At 40.2% G+C, this 22092-nt stretch overlaps 1 protein-coding gene across 1 annotated transcript in view; it reads left to right on the top strand.

The window, feature by feature from the left end:
- Positions 1-22092, top strand: part of GRIP1 (glutamate receptor interacting protein 1) — a gene marked incomplete at its 5' end in the record, with an annotated part of 81087 nt that overhangs the window by 52853 nt on the left and 6142 nt on the right. Inside the window, 9 exons of the mRNA XM_010157364.1 lie at positions 2369-2438; positions 2677-2822; positions 7865-8009; positions 9111-9250; positions 9429-9617; positions 12691-12844; positions 14574-14774; positions 17139-17250; positions 19848-20081. Coding sequence (XP_010155666.1) covers positions 2369-2438; positions 2677-2822; positions 7865-8009; positions 9111-9250; positions 9429-9617; positions 12691-12844; positions 14574-14774; positions 17139-17250; positions 19848-20081 — 1391 coding nt within the window. The remainder of the gene's footprint in view (positions 1-2368; positions 2439-2676; positions 2823-7864; positions 8010-9110; positions 9251-9428; positions 9618-12690; positions 12845-14573; positions 14775-17138; positions 17251-19847; positions 20082-22092) is intronic.

The following is a 22092-nucleotide window of genomic DNA, read 5'->3' as shown; positions in this document are numbered from 1 at the left end:
CCTGCTGAGGACAGCATCTGTTCACTGGTATTTGGGAAGCAATCTTAGGCTGTTGTGATGTGCAATACAAAAGTTCAGGTGGAAATTAATGATTTTTATCTCTGCAACACAACTGGAATAGTTTGCAGTAAGTATGTCATGAGTACTGAACAAGAATAAAACAAAATGTGGCATAGCCGCTTACTAAAGGCTTGCCAGCATGGGGGTTTCATTTCACACTGTGACTGTGTTTGCTCCCTACAAGAAGGCTTTCAGCCACCGGGCACAATTAATAGCCCAGGATAACTGACAAAATAATGCTGGTTCACACTTACTCAGTTTGAAACTGTAATAACTTCATGTGCAATATCATGCCTGTTGCATCCACACGTACTCTGTGGCTTTGCTTTTTGAGCTGTGCTCTGTCCCCTTTTTTCATTCATTCTCTCTTCTTTTTGGAACAATAATGGACTGTTTAATACTGGTAATTTTTTATTATTATAATTTTCATAAAAGTTCATTTTGAAATTTCAGAATATTTAATTTTATGAAAATGAAAGCATTTTCATAAAAACTGCGCACTGAAATCTAAAACTACAGGCATTGTATAGTACGTAGCATATAACCTCAGAGATTTATGAGGCAAGCCAGAGGGTAAAAACATATAATTTAAAATTTTTTTAAAGTTCACCAAAGTGATATTTTAAAATTTTAACAAGATACTAATTGGTGAAACAAACCCAAAGTATTAAAGTAAATCATGGAACTGTCATATATGATACAGTTGACCCATGGCATGAAAGTATGAGAAACAAGCTATGAAAATTATACATCTTGGAAAATTTTAATTGCTGTTCTCTAAATTGCAATATATGCATTTTCTGAAAGTGTGCTTTTTTAGCCAAGTTTCTAAAATTTCTTGAAAGTCTTTGTACATCTGTCTTTTGGGCTTTTAGGACACTGCATTTGAAATATGGCTATTTAGCAGTTCTTAAACAGTTCCTTTGGACATTCAAAGGCTTTCTTCGCCAAAGCAGCCAAGGTTGCCAATATCATTAGAATATTGTATATTAAATGCCATTATTAATACACTTTATGGTTGCTGTAGGTGAAGATCTGCCATTTTCCATCAAACAGAAGAATGTAGCTGCCAAAGTAACTGACATGAAGGTTTTGTAGGTGACCCTCCAGCATGGGTAGTTTTTAGGGTGATTGTCAGTCTTCTGTCAGCAAATGGATGAACCCTCCAAAACAATGGTTCACCCCGTGAAGCTGGTCCAAGAAACAGTCCTCTGGAAGCAGTCAGTAACTGTTCTCTTCTTCTGGGGGAGCTAGGTGTTTCCCATGCAACCAAAAGTCCAGCAGAATTGATAAGCAGCATTGTGAATGGCTTGCAGAACTGGCCAAGGGAAACTTGTCAAATGCTTTTTTTCAGCAGAATTGCACTGATTGGCACTGTAGGGCGGAGCATCCTTTTCACCATGATGGACAGATAGCAAATTGAACGTTATGTCAGATACCTCTAAGAAGAGATAAGTATGCAAGGGGAGGACTGGTGGGGGTTTTACTAACTTGACCATTGCTGGAATTACAGGGATTCTAGCACAAAGTGGAGAAAAGTCCACAATGCTTAAGGCCCAGCAGCAATATAGTTTACTCAGCAGCAAGGTTTCTCATCAAAATGGGCAGATGTTTACTTCAGAGGAAGCAGCAAGTCACAGTGAAGCAAGCATCCATCTGATGTAAACTACATCTGTGCAGATGTGATAACTCTGTATCAGCCCAGTGGTATGCATGGCAATTATCCACAACACCTCATTTATTATGAGGTGCTGCCCTCCTTTCTCACCCTGGCAGCACTATCTTCATACCTCTGCCTTAAGCAATGAATGAGGCAGGACTGGGGGTAAAGAATGTGGTCTAGCCCACTCTGTAGAAATTTTGCCAGAGCAGCTGAGTTTGTCAGGGATATAATAAAACATGATTTATAACTGACATAAATATTCTGGCAAAAGATCAGCTCAGTAGTTATGCTGAAAGGTTCTACTAACAAAAGGTCTTCCCTTACGTGTTGTAGCTACACAGCGTTTTATGATAGATCACTGTAGCTGTACATATCTTCACATGGCTCAGTCCTGACCTAACTCAGAATGCAGATGTATCAGGTTAAATTCACTTTGCACTAGTCACCTTAATTTTTGAGAAGAGTATGCAGTTTTACTAGTATGATGCTTCTGTTTATGTTCATGTACATCTAATGTAGGGGAAGGGGAGAAATATAATACAGGTAAATAATATGTATGAAATACTGATTTGTGGACAGAATAAGCCCATCTGCATATAAAAATACAGATAAAAAACAGATACTTATATGTATTCTTTATTACAGCTCCATCCAGTAGAAAACCAGGGGACCCTCTTGTTATTTCTGATATCAAGAAGGGAAGTGTTGCTCACAGGTAAGATATTCAAGCTCCCAGTAAAAATCTGTTTCCATTGTGTAGTCAGCCAGACTCAAGTTAATTGGAGGGAGCTTGTAAGAAACTGTGTGGGTTTTTGGAAAAAGCAGTTGCAAATGACAAATCCAGTGTATTAAGAAATAATTGTTTCTAAAAATCCATCTCATTTCTATAATAATGTTAATACCTTGCCTTAATGCTACTGGAATTTCATGTAAGCTTGTTTGCTTGTTCACAGAACTGGGACACTCGAACTGGGTGATAAATTGCTTGCAATAGACAACATTCGACTTGACAATTGCTCAATGGAAGATGCTGTCCAGATCCTTCAGCACTGTGAGGACCTTGTAAAGTTGAAGATCCGCAAAGATGAAGATAATTCCGGTATCAATAAGCTTATTACAGATTCTTGTGTATTTTCATGATTTTTACAACATAGGGTTATTCTTTTGCTTTTAAAATTTACTGAAAGGTTTTGCTAAATACGGCTTATTTATGCTAATGCCAATCAGAAAATGTTAAACTAAAAAAAAAAATTAATGGTTTATAAATTTTCTCAGTGGCTGTATTGCCTGCAGGAGCTGCGCTGCAAAAGAAAGTCTTCTGTTTTCTAGAAAGGCAATTTCCCTTCAGGTGCAGTCATGTAAGGTTGATCTTTCTCTTATCAGCATACTGAAATTTTCTCTGCTTTTAAGACTGGGATCATGGTTAGCAAAGCATGAATCCATAGGCCTCAGTTTTCCAGCAGAGTGGTGAAGTGCATGCTTTATTCATAAAGTTAGAAACTTGACTTCAGTGTGACTGTTCCCATGCTTAAAGTAAGTAGTACTTTATGTGCTGTGCTGGATGGCTGATGGAGAAGCCATGTCTGATCAGCCCAGTGGAAATATTGGAGCTGTAATCCTTTTGCACACCTACATCCATTAATATTCCTATATCTTCCCCATTATGGATTGCATAAAGGCAAAATTTCTACTTGGAGATAAGAAAGTTCTGTTACGCATTTTGGTGGCAAAAGAAGTCAGATAGTTATAACTACCATTTCTGCTGGGATTTATATTATGGCACTGCCTAAAGGCATGAACTGTAGGTTCACTTGTTGTGAGCTGTATACAGTCTCACAGCGAAAAGGCATAGCCTGTTCACCTTATTTAAAATCAAGTACAACTGTTGAAATGACATTTAGAATTGCACTAGAATGGTCTTTTCCTTTAATCACTTTTGAAGGCAGGGTGAAAGTATCTTCTAGTATGATCAGTGCAAAGCAGAGGCAGATGCATTTAGTGCCTTCTGCAAATTGGCTTTCAGAAGTAAAATTTGATCGAGCAAAGTGAGTGGCCACTGATTGGCAGGATATTGTGGTCAGGTCCCCACAGGTGGTGAGGTGATTTAGTTGGTACATGTGGGATAAAGGCTGGCCTCACTGGCCATGGGCTGCACATCCAAACGCACACCTGCCTGACTGTTGCTTGGCAAATCTGAGCAAACCAGGTGTGTTGTGAAGAGCAAACTGCAACTATACTTGGCAGGAGATTGACAGGAAAAATGCCTGTAGAAGAAATTTTTAGTTTTCTCCTGCACAAGAGGGGGTGTTGTCTTTTTTAAGTGTTCATAGTGGCACCTAGGATCCTTCCCTCACCTTCTTCCACCATTTGGAAGACTCCATCTTGTTAATAACCCACAGAGGAATTACCAACAACCCATGGAAGAGGGGTGTGAGTTAGAACCATGTAGAAGTAGTAACTTCTCCCACACTTCTAAATACCTGTGGGTTTGTCCTGTGTGTGTCGTGTCATCCTCCTGCTCCCCCACCACCCCCTCATGGACTTAATCTCTTTCTAGGCCAGCTTCTATTTCCATTTAACTTAGTGCACATTTTCTGTTGCCATCACTAAAATCTGGATTTCAGTCTCCACCCATGTAAAATGATAAATTTGCTGTCTCAGGTGTTGCACTCCATGGTAGCTGGTACAGATTTTAGTCTGAGTGGGATTCTTATTCCATGGTTTTCTTTTAGACACAGTTGCATCGTATATCTATATCCAAATTCTCACACAATTGCAGAGTCTTATTCAGACATGACTGGTCTGAACAGAGTAAAATGTAAATGTATTTTCTGAACAAAATTCTCTATGCAAATGGTTCTTCCAATAGTCAACTGTGTCAACTTGTAATTTAAAGTATTTATAGCAAATTTCATAAAATCTTTGAAATCTGAAATGAATGTATGTCTCCTAGAATTCTGAAGAAAAAAAAAATTAAAAAAACAGTGGCAAATGTAGCAAAGGTGTAGCAAAAAGTGTACCTCAGTTAAAATCAATTTTGATCTATTTGCCATTAGTTTATTTATGAAAGTCTGTTTTCTCAGAAAGGGAAGAAATGTGCTTCTCAAACTCAGTGGGAAAAAATCATTAATAAATTCCTGAAGAAAAGAAAAGCCTATGCTAATAAATGAGTAGACGTGGGACACTCCAAAACAATTTCTAAATCATAGAATGAGATTATTTTAAGATTTTTTTAACCTCTGGTGGCATGCTTTTGTAAGGAAGGGAAGGCAGAGAGTAGGGGTTCTTCCTCCCTAGGTTCTCATTTCTCACTTTTTTCCAAACTCTATTGATACTCATTTTGAAGTACCTTTAGCTTCTAGTTCTTCTTTCTGCCCTCTGTTTTTCATTCCTCTGCTCCCTTTCCCACTCTTCCCTTCACCTGACTGTTGTATGAAGGTCAGAGCTCTGCTCCGCAGAGGCAGCATGGCATGCAAGGCCAGCAACGGGGTTGTACCTGTCGTGTGCCCCCCCAGACTGTGCTGCTCTTTACCCTTTTGTCTGCACTGATCAGACATTACTCTGAGGAGCAAGAGGCTGGTGGACAGAGCAGAGGTGCCTGCAGCACAGAGGGTCTGCTTCCATGAAATGTGGTTTCCAAGAACTACCCACAATAGCATCACAAGAGAAGAAAGAGGGAAAATCTCAAAAACATGAGACCCAAAAACCTGGTAGTTTGATTATAATTCCTCCCCAGATGGAAGTATATTTTCAGCAGAAATATGTTTTCAGCAGCTTTTCTCTTTTCTTTTTTTCCTGCCAGCTTCCCGAACTGAGGACAATTTTATCTCTTGATTAACCTAATAGCTACCACCCTTTTTGAATATCGGAGTTCTTTTCTTTCACGGCAAAACTGGCCTTCACTGAGCGTTCAGGCCACATATATTCCATGTTCTTGGATCGCTTGCATTTCTGCTGCCTGGAAAGAGCACTGACAAGAACAGTGTCGCAATCTGACATTTTTTGCATTCTGCCATTAATTTTCTCAGCTAGGGCTAACCAGAACACAGATGTAATGGACCAGTCTCCTTTCCAGTCATTCACTACAGTCTGTAAAGTTCCAGCTCTTACGTGGCAGGGCTGCTGTATGATTAATAACTCCTGCTCCACTTACTGTTAGTAGTAGAGAAACATCCGTATTGTGCCCACCCTTGGCAAATACTGGCTATTACAGTTTCAGTTAGCTCGGTGGATTGTTTTTCATCCTTCAGCTGCCGTGTCAGTGCCACATCTGTGTAAACATTATCAGCATTAGATCCCAGAGGATTGTTGGTTTTCCATAAATGCTCTAGCAAGCAAGCAAGAGCTGCCACACTTCTGCTGTGCAGTGGCAGCTTACATGCTAGCCCATGTATGCCAGCCAGAGGCTTCCAGTGGGGTCCTGGCAGTTGAGTGCTTCTGGAAAGAGCATGACACTAGGCATGAAAATCCCAGTATTCTTTGCTGGATAAACACCACTAATTCTTCTCTTTGATTCTATGTGTGTACCACTTTCTTTATGTGGATAGCAAGGGGAAAATAGGAGAGAGTCGAGGTGAAGGGAAAGTAGAGGCTTAAATTTTCTGCAAATCAGGAAGAAAAAAAGTAGATCCAAAGATACTAGTGTTTCTCCAGCTCTGCTTAAATACCATATTCAGCATTAGAAGAAAGCAACTCTTAGAACTTTTGGTAGTGATGCTGATATCTTTTTTTTTTTTTCCCCCTTTAAAGTATTTCAGTCTACAGGAACAGAAATGGGAACATTTGAATTTTCTAACTTGTCTCAGGTTAGTTCTAGTAACATTTACGGAATGTGTGTGCTAGACATTTTCCACACTCACTGAGCCGTTCGAAATGTCATTACCCACAGATCTAGGAAGCGTTGCCTGCCGGGCCAGACGTCCTGGCTGAATACCAATATCATAAAATGGGCAAGGGAGCATTTCTTATTTTGATCTGAGGAGAAATCTGACATCTTAGATTTTAAAATGTCCCTACACAACTCAAATATACTGCAGTTGATTCCTCTCCTGCTGTGGTATTTTTTTGATAATATGTAAAGAGCACACACAGTATAAATACAGGAGGCTTTCTTGTTGGTGCAGCACCTGATGGGTACTGTTTAAGGAAAATACATTGTATTTAAGCTTACCCAGTGATGAAATCTTCTCCATTTTGATGATTTTTTTGGTGAGACCAAAATTTAAAAATAATGCAAATGACAGTGCAATATAATGAAATCAACTGTAATGGAGTTATTATTTAACTTAGTTGATAATTCAGAAGCCATTTTTAATTCTGTTTAAAATATACCCTAGGGAGACACACCTGGAGTGCTGGGTCCAGCCTGGCTCCCCAGTTCAAGGGAAACAGGGACATACTGGAGAGCCCAGCAAGGGGACATGATGGTGTTTGGAGCACCTCTCCAATGAAGAAAGGCTGAGAGAGCTGGGGCCATTCAGACTGGAGAAGGCTCAGGGGGGATCTCATCAATGTGTATAAAGCGAGGGTACAAAGAGGACAGAGCCAAGCTCTCCTCAGTGCTGCCCAGTGGCAGGACAAGAGGCAACGAGCACAAACTGAAGCACAGGAGGTTCTTCCTAAACAGCAGGAAACACATTTTTACTGTGAGGGTGACTGAGCACTGGCACAGGTTGCCCAGAGAGGTGGAGTCTTCATCCTTAGAGATACTCAAAAGCCATCTGGACATGGTCCTGGGCAACCAGATGTAGGTGGACATGATGCTTTCCAGAGGTGCCTTCCAACCTCAACCATGCTGTGATTCTGTAACAAAGTAGCCTAAAGTTGTATTTTAATAGGAAATAAGATGAAAAGATTTTAAACAGTGTAAAATGTAGTCTTACTAGAGTGAGGGGGTTTTCTATTGATTTCAATGTAATCAGGTTTTGGAAATCAAAAAGATATTGAACAAGAGAGTTTGGGTTGGGGTTTTTGTTTGTTTGTTTTTTCCAGAATAATAGAGTAGAATACAATTAAGACATGTATCTGAAATGTAATCCTTTGAAAATGTTGTTTGATTACCAGTCACTAGACTGAATGTGCTATTTTTTTCATTCCCTCTTTCATAAGAAACCAATTGCATCCCCTTGGCATTTATTGCAGATGAACAGGAGAGCTCTGGAGCAATTATTTATACTGTTGAGCTCAAGCGCTATGGTGGGCCTCTTGGAATTACAATCTCTGGTACTGAAGAGCCCTTTGATCCCATAATCATTTCCAGCCTTACAAAAGGTGGATTGGCTGAAAGGTAAATTGGAAAGCAAATTATTTTTAAACATTCATTTTGTCAAGATAAAGATTTATATTTTGTTTTGTTAGATTGATACTTTTTTTACCTGAAGATGCTAATTTTCATGGTTTAGCAATTACTTTTTTTTATAATTCTCCAAATCTGAGTTTATTATTCTTTTGCTGTCATTTTTTTATCATTGACAAATTTAGGAGCATGAATAATATCTTAACAGGATGTTCTTCCACATACTTCCACATACTATACAAGACAGAGCAGAGGGTTGTGGTCCTTGTTAGAAATCACCTAGGAAAGTCTAGTCAATCAAACTGCATAGTCACAGGAACATCTCAGCAGCCTTTTAAAAGCAATAGCCTTATACAGTACAAGAGGTAAGGAAAGCAGTTTGTGTGTCTGAGTTTATCTGAAAATATTCTGCTTATTTTATACGCACACTGCGTCTATATGTGCGCTTACATATACCATAGCAAGCGTTTATCTGAGGAGTAGAAAAGATCCTCATGGTAAGTGATGGAGAATAACAAAAACGCTAAGGTTTTCTGGCACCTGTGATTACTAGAATAGGTGGAGTCATTACAACTGGTACCTTCGGTCGTGGTTTCAGCAAGAACTTAGAGCACACAAAACATGGCCCTGTGCACAGCCAGAACAAACAGTGCACTTACACAAGGAGAATTTATTTTATCCTCTTGCTATGATCCGTCCTGAAAGCCATGCTGGCATAATAGCTGGTGACTTGCTCACGCTGCCATTATCAGCTCTGTTGTGAGACTTGCAGAAGCCTGACTCATTTCAGAAGTTACTGAGCTGTCTGAGATTGCTGTTAAACGGGTGGGCTGCAGTGAATATCAGCCATAGGCAATTAACTCCAATACTGCACTAAGAGAAGCCCACGTCCCCACGCCTCAGCTCTGCTATTGTCACTACAACAAAGGTGACTTGCTTTAAGGGTTTCTAACAAAACAATTACTCCGTAACACAGCTATAAAAGCAAAATGAAAGAAAGGGAGATGAGACTGTCATGCTCCAAATATGCAAAGAAACTGCCTTTGTTGCTTTTTATGCTCCTCAATGTTTTACTTCTCTCTTTGATTGTAGGACTGGGGCAATTCACATAGGAGACAGAATCCTAGCAATAAATAGTAGCAGCCTGAAAGGAAAACCTTTGAGTGAAGCCATTCATTTATTACAGATGGCAGGAGAAACTGTCACCTTAAAAATCAAGAAGCAGACAGATGGTGAGTATGGCCGAGGGTGGCATCAGTGGTCTTTAATGCGTGTGTTGTTACAGGTTAACAAGCATTTAGGCCATCCCTGGAAAAGCATCATGTCAGTAGTAAAAAGCATGTTCTTAGAACTGCAGTAGAGCGATGACCACCACCCCCTTCTTTTTCTTTTATTAATAATCCTATTCAGCTACCAGTCCCAAGAAATTTTCTGTCCCTGTGGGTCACCTAAGTGAGCTGAGCGATGCTGAAGATGAAACCTCTGCTGCACAGAAATCTGGCAAACTCTCGGACATCTATTCCACTACAGTCCCAAGTGTTGACAGTGCAGTAGAGTCGTGGGACGGCTCTGGTGTTGATACCAGCTTTGGAAATCAAGGTATTATCAAGCATACAAGTGACATTTAAAGTAGAAATTACTCATGGTTGACCTTCCTTTGCCTCAACTTTATCTGTACCATATTTAAACCTTGTACTTTGTAATGTGCTGGTGTCTCATTATGACCTCACAACTTGCCAGGGAGCATGATTTCTTACACTTGGCTGGCCTCAGATTCATTCTTTCATGGCAGTGTGATGTGTTATGAAGCATACATCAATACATTAACAGGCTTGTGTTAGCTTTACTGACATCTGAATAGTTTGATCCATAGCTCATCCCCAACTAGATGAGTTTACCCTCCACATACAGATTACTGCAACGCACAGAACACATGGAATATATTCATGAATTTGATGCCCATATGCAGTAATTTTTAACTGACTACAGGTTTATTATAAGCTGCTGAAAGGGGAACATTAGGCATTGCTGATGATTTGTAAATCTTTTCCTTCTTCCTCATTCCTGCAGCATTAACATCTAACTTTCAGTTCTCAGAAACAATCATGCTGTGTAAAGACATGAGTTTCCTTAACACTGAATTTTGTACTTCCGTTTGACTATTGTTTTATATGGGATTTTCAAATAATTTTATTTTAATTTGTAAGACACGTTTATTTAGGCAGTAAGAACACCTTGTAATACTCTAGATAACAAGAAAAATAAAATCTGCACAGCTTTAATGTTTTATTTAGCTCTCTTTAAAATGTTTATTTCCATAGTTAAACAGCTATACCCACTGCCTGGCAGGTAGGTCCTTACCTCAAATAATTTTTTCTCATTTGCTCTGGTTGCACACATTCTTTCAGTTTTATTCCTCCGTTGCTTTCCAGGAGCATGGCTAGTACCCTCACACTGAGAACTGAAACTGAGCTCCGCCCAGCAGATTTCCCATATAGATTGAAGTTCTGTGCTGATTACGTTCATTGCTGTCCCCTAATGTGCCTGCGCAGTGATAACACTGGCGCTTTCTTCTGGAAAGCAGAACATTTCCTTTGAAACCTGCTCAGCTACTTCAGATCAAGAAGTAGCTGATGTCACTGCTAGTGGCCCTTTTTTTCTCTTCTTTAATTTTTAAGTATTTCTTGGCTTTGCTGAATACATTTGGCATCAATGTACTTAAAAAAAGTCAGTCTCAATACGTTTAATTATAACTCCCATGTTCTACATTTTACTTTTAATTTACTGTTGCATATAACATTTTATATATTACTCGATGTATTGGGCTATACTCACCCTGTATAATTTGTATTTTAAAGGAGTTAGAGTTGGCATGAATTTGTCCCCTTTTCTGTTTTTAACTGTTTTGGTCACTGTATCAAAATAAATCATGTTAGATGTTCACCTGATATTTTTAAGTTCTAAGGAGAAGTGTTGCTAAAAATGTGCCAAAATGATAGTTCTCATTTCCTGGGCGAATTGATGTTGTCTGGAGTAAATTGTTCAGCTGTGGAAAGGATTGAGGCCCAGACTGCTTTCTTAAGTCCTGATGATTTGGGTACCATGCCAAAGCTAAACCAGTGTCTCAAAGCAGGTTTTCTTTTAAACTCCCTTGAAAAAATTGGCCCAGACGGCACTTCTGCTACACAGGCTAAAGTAATCAAATCTGTGCTTTGTCCCTTGCTGCAGTACCAGTGTGACCCACGATTCTATTAAAGTTCATTCTGTCTTGTCATGTCAGGTTGAGTTTCGCTTCTCTCCAAACCTTTCTTGGCATAAGCACAGGCTAAGCAAATTGAGGAATTTGAGTAATGTTTCTGGAGCACCAGACAATGCTTTATGCTATTAGTTACTAATTTAATGATGGGGAGCAGTCTTTTCTCTCCATACCCCATTTTGTACCTTTGTCTAATGTGTCTGCCTTAGTAATCCGGTGCATTCCCCACAAAGCAGTCACATTTTCACAATCAAAACTCTCCCTAGAATCTGGGAGTATGTGATGTCTGCCAGTTGATTAGAAAAAGCACACAACTCTGTAGTTACATGGGATTTGAGGGAGACAGGTCTAGACTGATTTATGGAAGCAAATTAGCCTCTTTAGAGAGGTGACAGCATTGATATTTGTTAGGCAGCAACAAAACAGAACTTCCCAATCCAATCTGCTCATCAGAAAATGCCAGCTACAGAGCTAGAAAAGGAATATGTCAAGATGAAATACATCTATAGGAGTTCCACCATAATGGATTTTGCTTACCTGATCAGCAGCAGCTTGTGACAAGTCAGTCCGTGTGCTCTTGATACATCACTTAGAAGCCAGACTTTGTCTGGTTCCTACTTGGAATCCAAATTACACTTAATTCAGTAAAAGAAATACTACTGAACTAATACCTACATTGCTTGTATTTGTGAGCCCTTGCCTCAGCGGTGCTGAGACAGCCGCCCTCTTGCTGTTCTGGCATTACTCCAGTTAATGGTCACTCAAGAGCTTCTGCAACATGCCAACTTTTGCATCTAGGTAGCCATTCTACCGATTGGTCGTGTTGTGCATAATTTACACTAATAGGCCACTAAGTTTTTGGCTGCATTGCTTCCAAATTTGAGAAAGTTACCGGGAGGAAAAACTTTCTTGCTAGTCATCTGAAAAGTCAAGTTGATGGGCTTTTTTAATGCACCCATGAAAACTCTTTTTTTTTTTTTTTTTTAAATAGGTCTGAAGCAGTTTTCTTAATAGCTTAAGTGTAATTTGGGGCATGCTACACATGACCATGTTAATACATTCATAACACATGATTTATTCACTAGTATTCAATGTATGATGACAAATTGGAAATTGATAAATTGTGAAAATGTCCAGAACTAGACATCAGGAACAGCTGACACACAAACAGTAGGAGAAAAGTGTTGGATATATGTAAGATTTTACTTTCAATGGACTTTCACAGGAGAAGCTCTAGAGGACACCTAATTTTAGGAATAATTTAGGTCATTTATTCTTCTAAATATCTGACTACTACAAAAAAAAAGGTAGCTATCATGAGTCCACACCCAAGTTGTAGAGAAACTACCTCCATAGATGTGCTTTTGTGTCATCACAACATATAGAGTGCTGTAAATATATAATTCATTTTTTTAGGACACAGCTATCAGGCTTCAGGATACAACTTCAATGCCTATGAATGGAGGAGTCCTAAACAGGCTAGTTTGTCCCCTCCAAGCAAACCACGAAACCCCCCATTTCATGATGCAGGGCTGAGTGATGACGAATGGGACCGACCTACAGCAAGCAGGTAAGTTCACGTGTGGGTTTCTGTCTTCTGATTTGCAGCTGTTGCAGTGCCTCAGAAGTGAACCCTTACTGCCTGAAATGAAATTATGTGTTTCTGATGCAACTGTAATGGCTCTTCCTTTAGATAACAATATTCAAGTTATTAAGGTAGATTAGTGGCATTGATGAAAGATTTTGATACCAAAAGCAAGACATATTTGAGTTATATCAGAGAAAAAAAAACCCTCCACATTTATTTCTTAAGCATAAAAAAAAAAAAAAAGGGGCATTCCCCTGGCTAAACTTAGGAAAGAAAACCTGCTCTGTTTTCCCCTCCTTGAAAATAAACCTACACATAAAGCAACTAAACACGACTGGCATGTTAATCTTTTGTCTTCATGAAAATTCTTCATTTTGGTTTGGGCAAAGAAGCAGAAATTGCAGTCTTCATCCATAAATGCTTGAGACATCTGCAGTGATTCAGTAGGAAAACAAAGCAACCCAGGTAGAAATGTCTTGTCCAAAGCTATGTTAGTTTGCCATGTATTCCTCTTCTTCTGAGAAATCGATCTCCTTCAATTTCTCTGCAGGCAAAAGAACTTCCTGAGGGAAAAATACTTAGTTGACAATGCTTGGAGATAGTGAAAGATCCAAAACCCCAGAATTCTCTTATTCTCTATTTTGAGGATAATCTGGCAGTGGAACCACTGCAAAGACTTGGGCCATTCCTGCCAAAGAATAGTCCTTCCTCAAACAAGAGAAGACAAACATCACAGACAGAAGGATTTCAGTGCTCTTTGCAGACCTGCATGTCCTTCCTTAGAAATACAGTTTCTTGGTGTAGCAGCACAATGAGCCTGAAATCCCAGTCTGTGAGAAATTCAAGTACAGTACTAAAGAAAACCTTTCTGGTTCCTGTATAAACCTACAGGAGAAGTAAATCCATAACGTCCAGTTTTTTACCTTTGAAATGCAAATCAAGGTGAGACAATGCCAGTGCTGCTTTTCAGAAGCTGAATTACAAATCCTCTGATACATCAGATTGCCCAGTGACATTTTGTCTGGAGACAAGTCTGGCAAGATGATAGCTGGGATCTGGGCAAGTGTGAACTCTTAGTCTGTTGCCAGCTCCTTTGGTCCCTATGGGCTAGAAGCATTCTAGAGGTTTTCATAGGCTAGTAGTGGACAATATTTAATAAAGGAAATGACCCTAGTTTTCTTCATGCTTCCCATTCATGGTAAGTCAATATCTTTAATTTAACAGCAGCATCTTTATGCACAGTTAAAGCCCATATTTTTTTTCTCAAATGAGATGCAGCCATAGATGCCAGAACACCTACTGGTTTGCAGTTATGTAAGTAATAGGCTGGAAAAGTTGTGAGCAGTGAACCAGGAAGTTGGACTGTAAAATACACAATCTTCTAAATGAAAAGCATTTATTCTACTATCATTTTAAAGCACTTTTCAACAGAAAGTATGCACATTAAAGAGTCTTGTTCTTTTTGTCAGTGTGACTCGCACCTGAGATATGTGGCAGAAATTAAAATAATAATTATTTTAACCCTGTATCTGTGAAATGGATTATGCCACACCTGATGGTGTTCGTATACCAAGTGCTGGAGTATTTGAGAAAGGCATGTCCTTCCAGCTGTTACAGGGATCCCCAGAAAACCTCCCCTTCTCTGCCTCTAGCTAAGCAACTTCTTTTCTGACACTAAAAAGTAATTTTTTCTTACCTTTACTTTGTGTAGCACAGCTTCCAAGAATATGTGGCAACAGAAGGAGACTGAGACATTGGGAGAGAATCAGGAAAACCATTTAAAGCAAACTTCTGCTGAAAGATCAGGGGGAGAGAGCATCAGGAGCATGAAGAAAGAGGGCAAGATGTGGAAATGTGCCTCAGGTGGGCAAAGGAAAGGTGGAGGACAGCTGGAGGAGTGGAATACTTCCAGGTAGGAGAACAAAGAGTGCACAAGAGTGCGATCCTGCTGGGGGGATGGGGGGAGAGAAAGGAAAAAGAGTTGAAATGAGAAAAAGGAGAAAATCAGGATAAAAGCAGAAAACACATCATAAACATGCTGTTGAATGACAGTGAAATTTCAGTTGGCAGGTGAATGAAACCAGAGACCTTAAACCTCTTTGTAGCCTGGTATCTACCTATCACTGGCAGATAGGACAAGTCTGTTACAGTTCCTGCTCCAGGGAAATTTTTTGCTCATTAAAACTACTTACAGGAGTGAATGTGCCAGATCCTAGAACAACCTATCACCTCCTGAAGTACAAAAAAAAATTGTCTCATATGGCAGTAAGAACCAAAGCACAGGCCGTTGTGTCTTCATATCTGTCCCACTACCTATCCTTCAGCATTTTTATGCATCTAAATTTCTGATGGGTCTTTGAATAAGCATCAGAAAAACAAATATATTTGTTAGAGGTCAAACAATATTTCACATGACATAAAATCAATCTCAGGTTTCAGAAAAAAAGCCATCTAGTTGAGAAATTATTTTGGTACCTCTTTTTTTTTTCTGGTGTGGTAGCTCAGCTACAAATCAGTTTATTCATGTGGCTGTAATGGAGATGCAAAAGTTGTGCGTTTCACACACCAGGAGACAAGACTCAGAGAAAAGGCATAAGAGGAGGTGAAGGCAGAAAAAGGAATTGCTTCAGATAAAAAGAGGTCCAGACGTATAGGCATCATGATTTCAGATTTCACAGAAGTCAGAGAAGAAATGGACCTCCTGTTCTGGGAAATCCAGTCTTTGCTGTCACAGACAATTGCCTCAAATAATCCTGTTCATTAACTCAAGTTCCATTTTATATTATAATATTAGTATGCAGTATAAAGAAAAGTATCGTAATGGATAAATTAGTCTGTGTTCAACAATGGCTATTAAAATAACTACTGAGGTTTATTGAAAGAGCTAATTTCAGAAGTCAAGGATCTTTCTAAAACCATGTTTTAAATACTTTCTTATCTTGCCCGGGAGGAATTGCATCTGTGATCTGAGTAGGTATTCTCATCATTGCTCTATCTATTGCAATACCTTAGAAGAGACACTGATGCTAGATGGAGAATCATTGCAATAAGAGATTGAAATGGCTGACCATTGTCTGCTTGAGTGATTGTAACCGTAAGAAAGCATCTCTGAGGCAGAGTATCATGCCTGCGAAGCATTCGAGCTGTCGTCCCTTGTGCTGGGCAATTCTATTTAAAAGCTATTCTGTTAACAGTGTTACATTCACGCATTTCTCAGTAATACGTTGTCAAGCAAGGCCTCAAATGCTTCCGTAATAGTCTTTGCTCTGTTTATGTGCGGTTAGGCACCACAAGCTGCAGTCCATGGGCAGCTGCTCTGAAGGAACAGCTTGCTGCCACCGAAAGGGCAAATTCTCATTATTTCCTTCCTCGTCCCTCCCCTGTGCCTTTCACATACTCAGCCCCCTCCCGTGCAGCAGCTCTGACGCTTGCGTGAGCCCTTCGTTGAGCTGATTCCCCTTGCTAAGACAGCAAAAAACCTCCTGCTTCCTTCCCACACACACGTACACTGTAGTGGTGTTGCTTTGGGCTGGGTTGCTGCAGTCCAGAGTTGGTGGTTTTTATCAGACCTCGCTTGCTGGGCTTCCCTGAGCATCACTGTCATCTTGCTCGAGAGTGCTAGTAAGAAGGCTTCGGTGTGTTCAGGAGACACCAGAGACCTAAGTCTCCACACAAGACAGTTGCATCCCTGAAAGCTTCTCTGTTTTTGTGTATGAAATGACTGGAACAGTTTATGTGACGGCAGTCAGGTGGGCTAAAACTGGTAATGATAAATGCATCTGAAGCTGAAGGAATCCGGTGACAAAACACCCCTATCCCTCTTTTGCAAAATGCTGTTTGCAAAAATCAGGGCTCTTTTCATATTCCGTGCGAGAAGTCTGTGAAGTTGAAAGGTTTTATTGCAAATACTCATTGCACGGAGCAGCTCTGCACACAGCTACTGATGATTCATTAATTTTCATAGGGAGGTCCCAATTTCAATTCAGTAAAAGTGTGTATTGAATTATTCTTGGAATCCATTTATCTCCTTACTGAACAACTGGCTGCTCAGATCCCGCCAGCTGCTAGCGACTGCCAGGTTATGAGAAGACTTGTCTGTCATGTGCTCTGCATGTTCATCCAGCCACTCCTGACCAGTGACTCTTCCCCACTCTCCTGCCTACCTACCGTAACGTTCTGTCATTCAAGTTGCAATCTGTGGCAAGGCACGTGTGTAAAATATATTTTTCGAGGGGGAAAAAGTCCACATTTTGTTAACCTCTCATTGTAAATCTAGCTTTGCAGGTACCCATGATAACACCGAGGCTGACCAGGAGGAAAATTTCTGGTCTCAGGCTCTGGAGGATTTAGAGACCTGTGGCCAGTCAGGAATTCTAAGGGAACTAGAGGTAGAACAATCTTAACCTTTCTTTCCAATTATAGAGAAATATAATGGTTTTGGTTTGGTTTACATTCATTTTATTTTCTCCTTTTTTTCTTTTAAGTTGCACTAATCACACCAATTCATTTAAAAGCTTTAACCCCTCTCCACAGGACAAGGCTGACAGGCGTCTGTGTTTGAGAAACATGACTCTCTTGGTACCTACCCTTTACCTTTACCTTTTCGCTTGTGCAGCTGCCTCCCCTGCCCCTAACCAGAGCTGTTTTCTTTTGTACAATGCAACCAAAATTCTATAAACATGTTCACCCCGGAGCTTTTGACTTGCAGCTTCTGCTGTGCATAACCATTGACGCCGCCTGCACAGGCAGCAACTGGCGCAGAACTCTTGAGTGGGCATAACCTTCCTGCAGCAATGCATCCCATTCTCTGACAGACGCTTTATGCAGCTTTTCTTAGCATGTATGTAGGTTGTCTTTTAAATTGAAACTTAATTTGATTAAGATGAACATAAAAGAAAATACGCTTTTCAAAATGTTTACCCTGTAATCTTACCGCTTTGCAAAAAAAAGCTGCCACTGTGAGAAATGTCCGTTGTACGGCAATTTCTTCATGACGTAACAAATTTTCTTATTCATCCAGAAGTTAATTGAAAATCTAACCGTGCGGCGTGTTAGATTGTGAGGGGGGCAGAGGGGAAAGGTAACAGAGGCAGAGTAACTTTGGGTCTTTATTTTTCTAACCACCTTTTCTCTAAGTTGTCGAATCAGAACAATTAAGATTATACTGCCACTTAACGCTACGGAATGAAAGGTCCTTTAATATTTTCTTTTATGTTCTTTTAAATTCCTGGAGCTGCAAAACTGGCAGAATCTCATTTTCATTTTTATGTTATATAAAGTCCTTTAGCAGCCAGGAGGAATGTGAATGGCATAACTGGGTGAAAGTTTTTCAGTTCAGATTAATTTACTTCCTCGAGTTTACGGCTTTTGTATTGCATGTATGGATAGCAAAATGGGGTTCTCATGTATTTGTTATTGCAAACCAGAGAAATGTAAGAGAAAATGTTATACTGGTTTCATTCCATAGTTAGATATGTGGTTCAGTACCGCAGACTTCTCTTGCAATTTTCAATATTCAGAGCACAATAAAAGGATATGGAAGTAGATAATTCTGGAATGGAAATAGATCATTCATACTGACCAGAATTCAGTTACTTAAACAAGTTGAATTTTCCTCAGCCTTTCACAAAATTCAGAACTGTAGATGCTGTGTCATTTATAGCATCACCTTGTTGCACAACCCACAGCTCTGAAAAGAAAGCAAGACACATTCAGTATGACAGGATGCTGAGAATGGCGATGCCTCTATTTTATGAAGGGCCATTGTGTAGTCAAGGACTCCTTATCGTTTTTCATTTCAAGGTCTTCAGCCAAAGAGCAAAGAAAACTGTTGTTTGCCAAGTCCTCTGGATGGTTTTGCTCCATCAGGCAGTACTATCAGTCATAACTGAGCACAAGAGAGACTTAAGGCTACAATATATTATCTCATAGCGAAAGTAGTGCTGGAGCTGGGAGAAAGAAGGGTGACAGATAGGCTGACCGGAGTCAGAAGCAAACTTATGTTTTTCCCCCTTCATTTTCAAGCAGGCTGCCTGCATCCCAGCCCAGTCAGAGTTCAGGTTACGGCCTTTCAGTTTCCCTTTTCCCTTGTCTATCGGCACTAGGGACAATAAATGGGAAATTCAGCGTACCCTATCCCAGCGGTGGCACCTCTGTGCCACCAGAGCGCAGTTGCCTCCCACTCCCCGGAGCAGAAAGTCTTTCATGAGGGAGGAGGCTCCACGCTGCCCAAGGGTGCTTTTCACGTCAGTCATTCCACTCAGAGGGTGAGATGACTGCTGTCATTGTCTTTCAAGATTTCACCCTCCATGTATTCTTGCATCTCACCTGAGAGGCCAGCTTTTGTTGAGGTTAAACTGGCAGTGAGACAGGGGCTTGTGTCTCTGAAGTGTTACTGCTAAGCCAAGGCAGTTATTCTTACAATCTGCGTGTTACGCAGCTTCTTTCCAGGCAGTGAGCTCACCTGGGCTGGGATGGTATCCAGGCACGCTCTCTGCCAGTGCTGACTCTAGAGCTGCCGACATATCCTGCTGACTCACAGTTTTTTGCCTTGCACACACAGTCTGAATTGTAAGTGCCTTCCTATGGCTCCAACAAATGCGATTATGCCGCAACATCAATGTCCTTTTATTTACCTGTAAAATATTTTTAAAATACGCACTTAGGCTGCACACTCTTCAGTCTGCCAGGGGACTAGCTTACCAGCATAGCTGTTCTAGTGCTCAGTATTTTAGTTTGAAATGCTATCTGAAAACCTTTGCCCATAGGGTTCTGTTATTGTTGTTGTGGTCTGTTGTGGTCCTTTATTTTATAGTGACTTGCAAGCAGATTGCAAGTCACTATAAAGTGACTATAAAGTCCTCTTGCCTTTTGCTGTGCCCTGAGTGATTGTGTTTTAACAAAGAATAGACACATTTTTCCTGCTGCTATGAATTAACCACTTCACCTTCTGTGTTAAAAATTAACCTGTTCATTAATGCTCTAGGCCACAATTATGTCAGGAAGTACAATGAGTTTGAATCATGAAAACCCACAACCTCGTAGCCAGCTGGGAAGACAAGCCAGCTTCCAGGAAAGAAGTACTGTAAGGCCACATTACAGTCAAGCTACTCGTAGCAACACATTGCCGTCAGATGTGGGGAGAAAGTCCATGGTTCTGAGAAAAATTAAGCAAGAAATGAAAGAAATCATGTCACCAACTCCTGTGGAGTTACACAAGGTCTGTAATTTTTTTTCTGACAGCTTTGAAATAATACATTCAGCATAGGGAATCTAATTATATGGCAATACAGTAAGCACTTTTATAATGACTCCACAGATGTAATTTGGGGGCCATGCCTATTAGTTCTTTCGAACACATTAATGATCCATTCTTGTGGGGGAAACAAACAAATAAGATGCATCCTTGTCTACTATTCCTTTTTACAATAAATCCTCAAAAGGGACTGCTCTTTTGCAAGGAGCATCCACTGGTAATTTGAATTGACAATACCAATAACTCATCTCTGCAAAATGTGTTCATTAAGAAAGCAATGTTTAATTTCTAGAAAATACATTTCTTTAGGAAATTACTCAGGAGGCTTTGGAGCTCCCATTAGTGCTTTTTCAAATTAACACTCATTTTGAATCAAATACATGAGACTCAATATACAAAATATAGAATGTTATTTCAAATTAGCTATTGCTTGTCTTCTCTTTATAATTCATTTGCTCTATAGAAGATAAATAATCTTCAGCCTATGCAACTTTTCGCTGCTCCAGACTGTTGAAATAACCTGGTGGTATGAAGGTGGCTCTGCACCCCAAGGAAGTACGGGATAAAGTGTCTCTAGATGTGCATAGCAGACACCCTGCCCATTTGTGTTTCAAGTCCAGTGAGGCCGTAACAGCCACCAATTGCCAAAACTTTGGGGGACATTAAAATTCTTTCTCTTGCACCCATCTTCCTCTTACAGGTGTGAGATCTTCCCAGAGACGAGGGAGGAGCACAGAGAAGTTTCATTAAGATCTCACACGTTGTCATTCTCAAGAGTTGGTTTAGTTTCTAGCCCCTGCGGGTTTGACTGAGTTTAGTTTATAGTTTGTTCAGTTTAGTTCCGTGGGGTCAGGGCTCACTGGGTATGGGCTAATGAATGTTTATGGAAGGTAGTAGAGAGTGGATCTTGTAGACGGAAAATAAATCTGTTGCCAGTGTAACCAATCAGTAGGACGTGTTGTGAGAGTTTTACGCTATTCCTATTTGCAGCCTGATGTAATTAAGGGAGTTAGTTACTGTGCTCAGTTTTCCTGAGTGGCGAGTAAATGTGAGATACAAACCAAAACCATTTCATGGTGTGGTCACATTCAGCAAAGGCACAGTTTTCTCCTATGGATTATAAAACCATCCTTTCATGATTGATAAAATAAATCCTTTCCTGGAAAGGAGGAGTCAGATTTCTGAGTTGGCATTCTATGGTAGCTGCTACCTCTTAGGGCAGCAAAAAACACCCTGTCCTTGAGCTTTTTCTCTCTTCATTTGTCTGTTTTTAAGATTGATCTGACCTTCCATTTTAGTAATTTCCAGTTTTGTTTGGACAATATACCCACTTTTCCACTGTCTGATGAAGTGATGTTGAGTTTGCTTATACTGTCTGTTCTGTCATCCAGAACAGAGTCATTTCCTTTCTAAAACTCTAAAAGTTGAACCTGCACCAAGGGTTTTCCAAGTCCTTACAGTCCATGAAGAAAAACGGAAACCAGTGACTGGATCTGACGGTCTGATACACACTAAGTGGGCTGGTACCCCTGTGATCACACGTGCAGGTTAACTAAAGCATCACAGGCTGCTTTTGTGTTCATGCCTATCCTAGCAAGTTCTCCCTTGTTGGTTTTCTTAGTGGTTCTTGTGTAGGAACGTGCCTGTTACTTTCTGTCTCCTCCTTCGTTTTTGTGTTAGGCCTCTAGTTTAACCCTAATAGCTGAAAACTAGCTTGCCTAGACTTAACTCAGGAAGACTTTTAAGCATGTACTTGCCTGCGTGCTGCTGCTTTTGTGTTCATGCCTATCCTAGCAAGTTCTCCCTTGTTGGTTTTCTTAGTGGTTCTTGTGTAGGAACGTGCCTGTTACTTTCTGTCTCCTCCTTCGTTTTTGTGTTAGGCCTCTAGTTTAACCCTAATAGCTGAAAACTAGCTTGCCTAGACTTAACTCAGGAAGACTTTTAAGCATGTACTTGCCTGCGTGCTGCTGAGCTT

Source organism: Eurypyga helias, unplaced genomic scaffold (genome assembly GCF_000690775.1).
Source record: "Eurypyga helias isolate BGI_N326 unplaced genomic scaffold, ASM69077v1 scaffold2438, whole genome shotgun sequence".
Taxonomy (NCBI): Eukaryota; Metazoa; Chordata; class Aves; order Eurypygiformes; family Eurypygidae; genus Eurypyga; species Eurypyga helias.
This window is presented reverse-complemented; position numbering and strand designations above follow the sequence as displayed.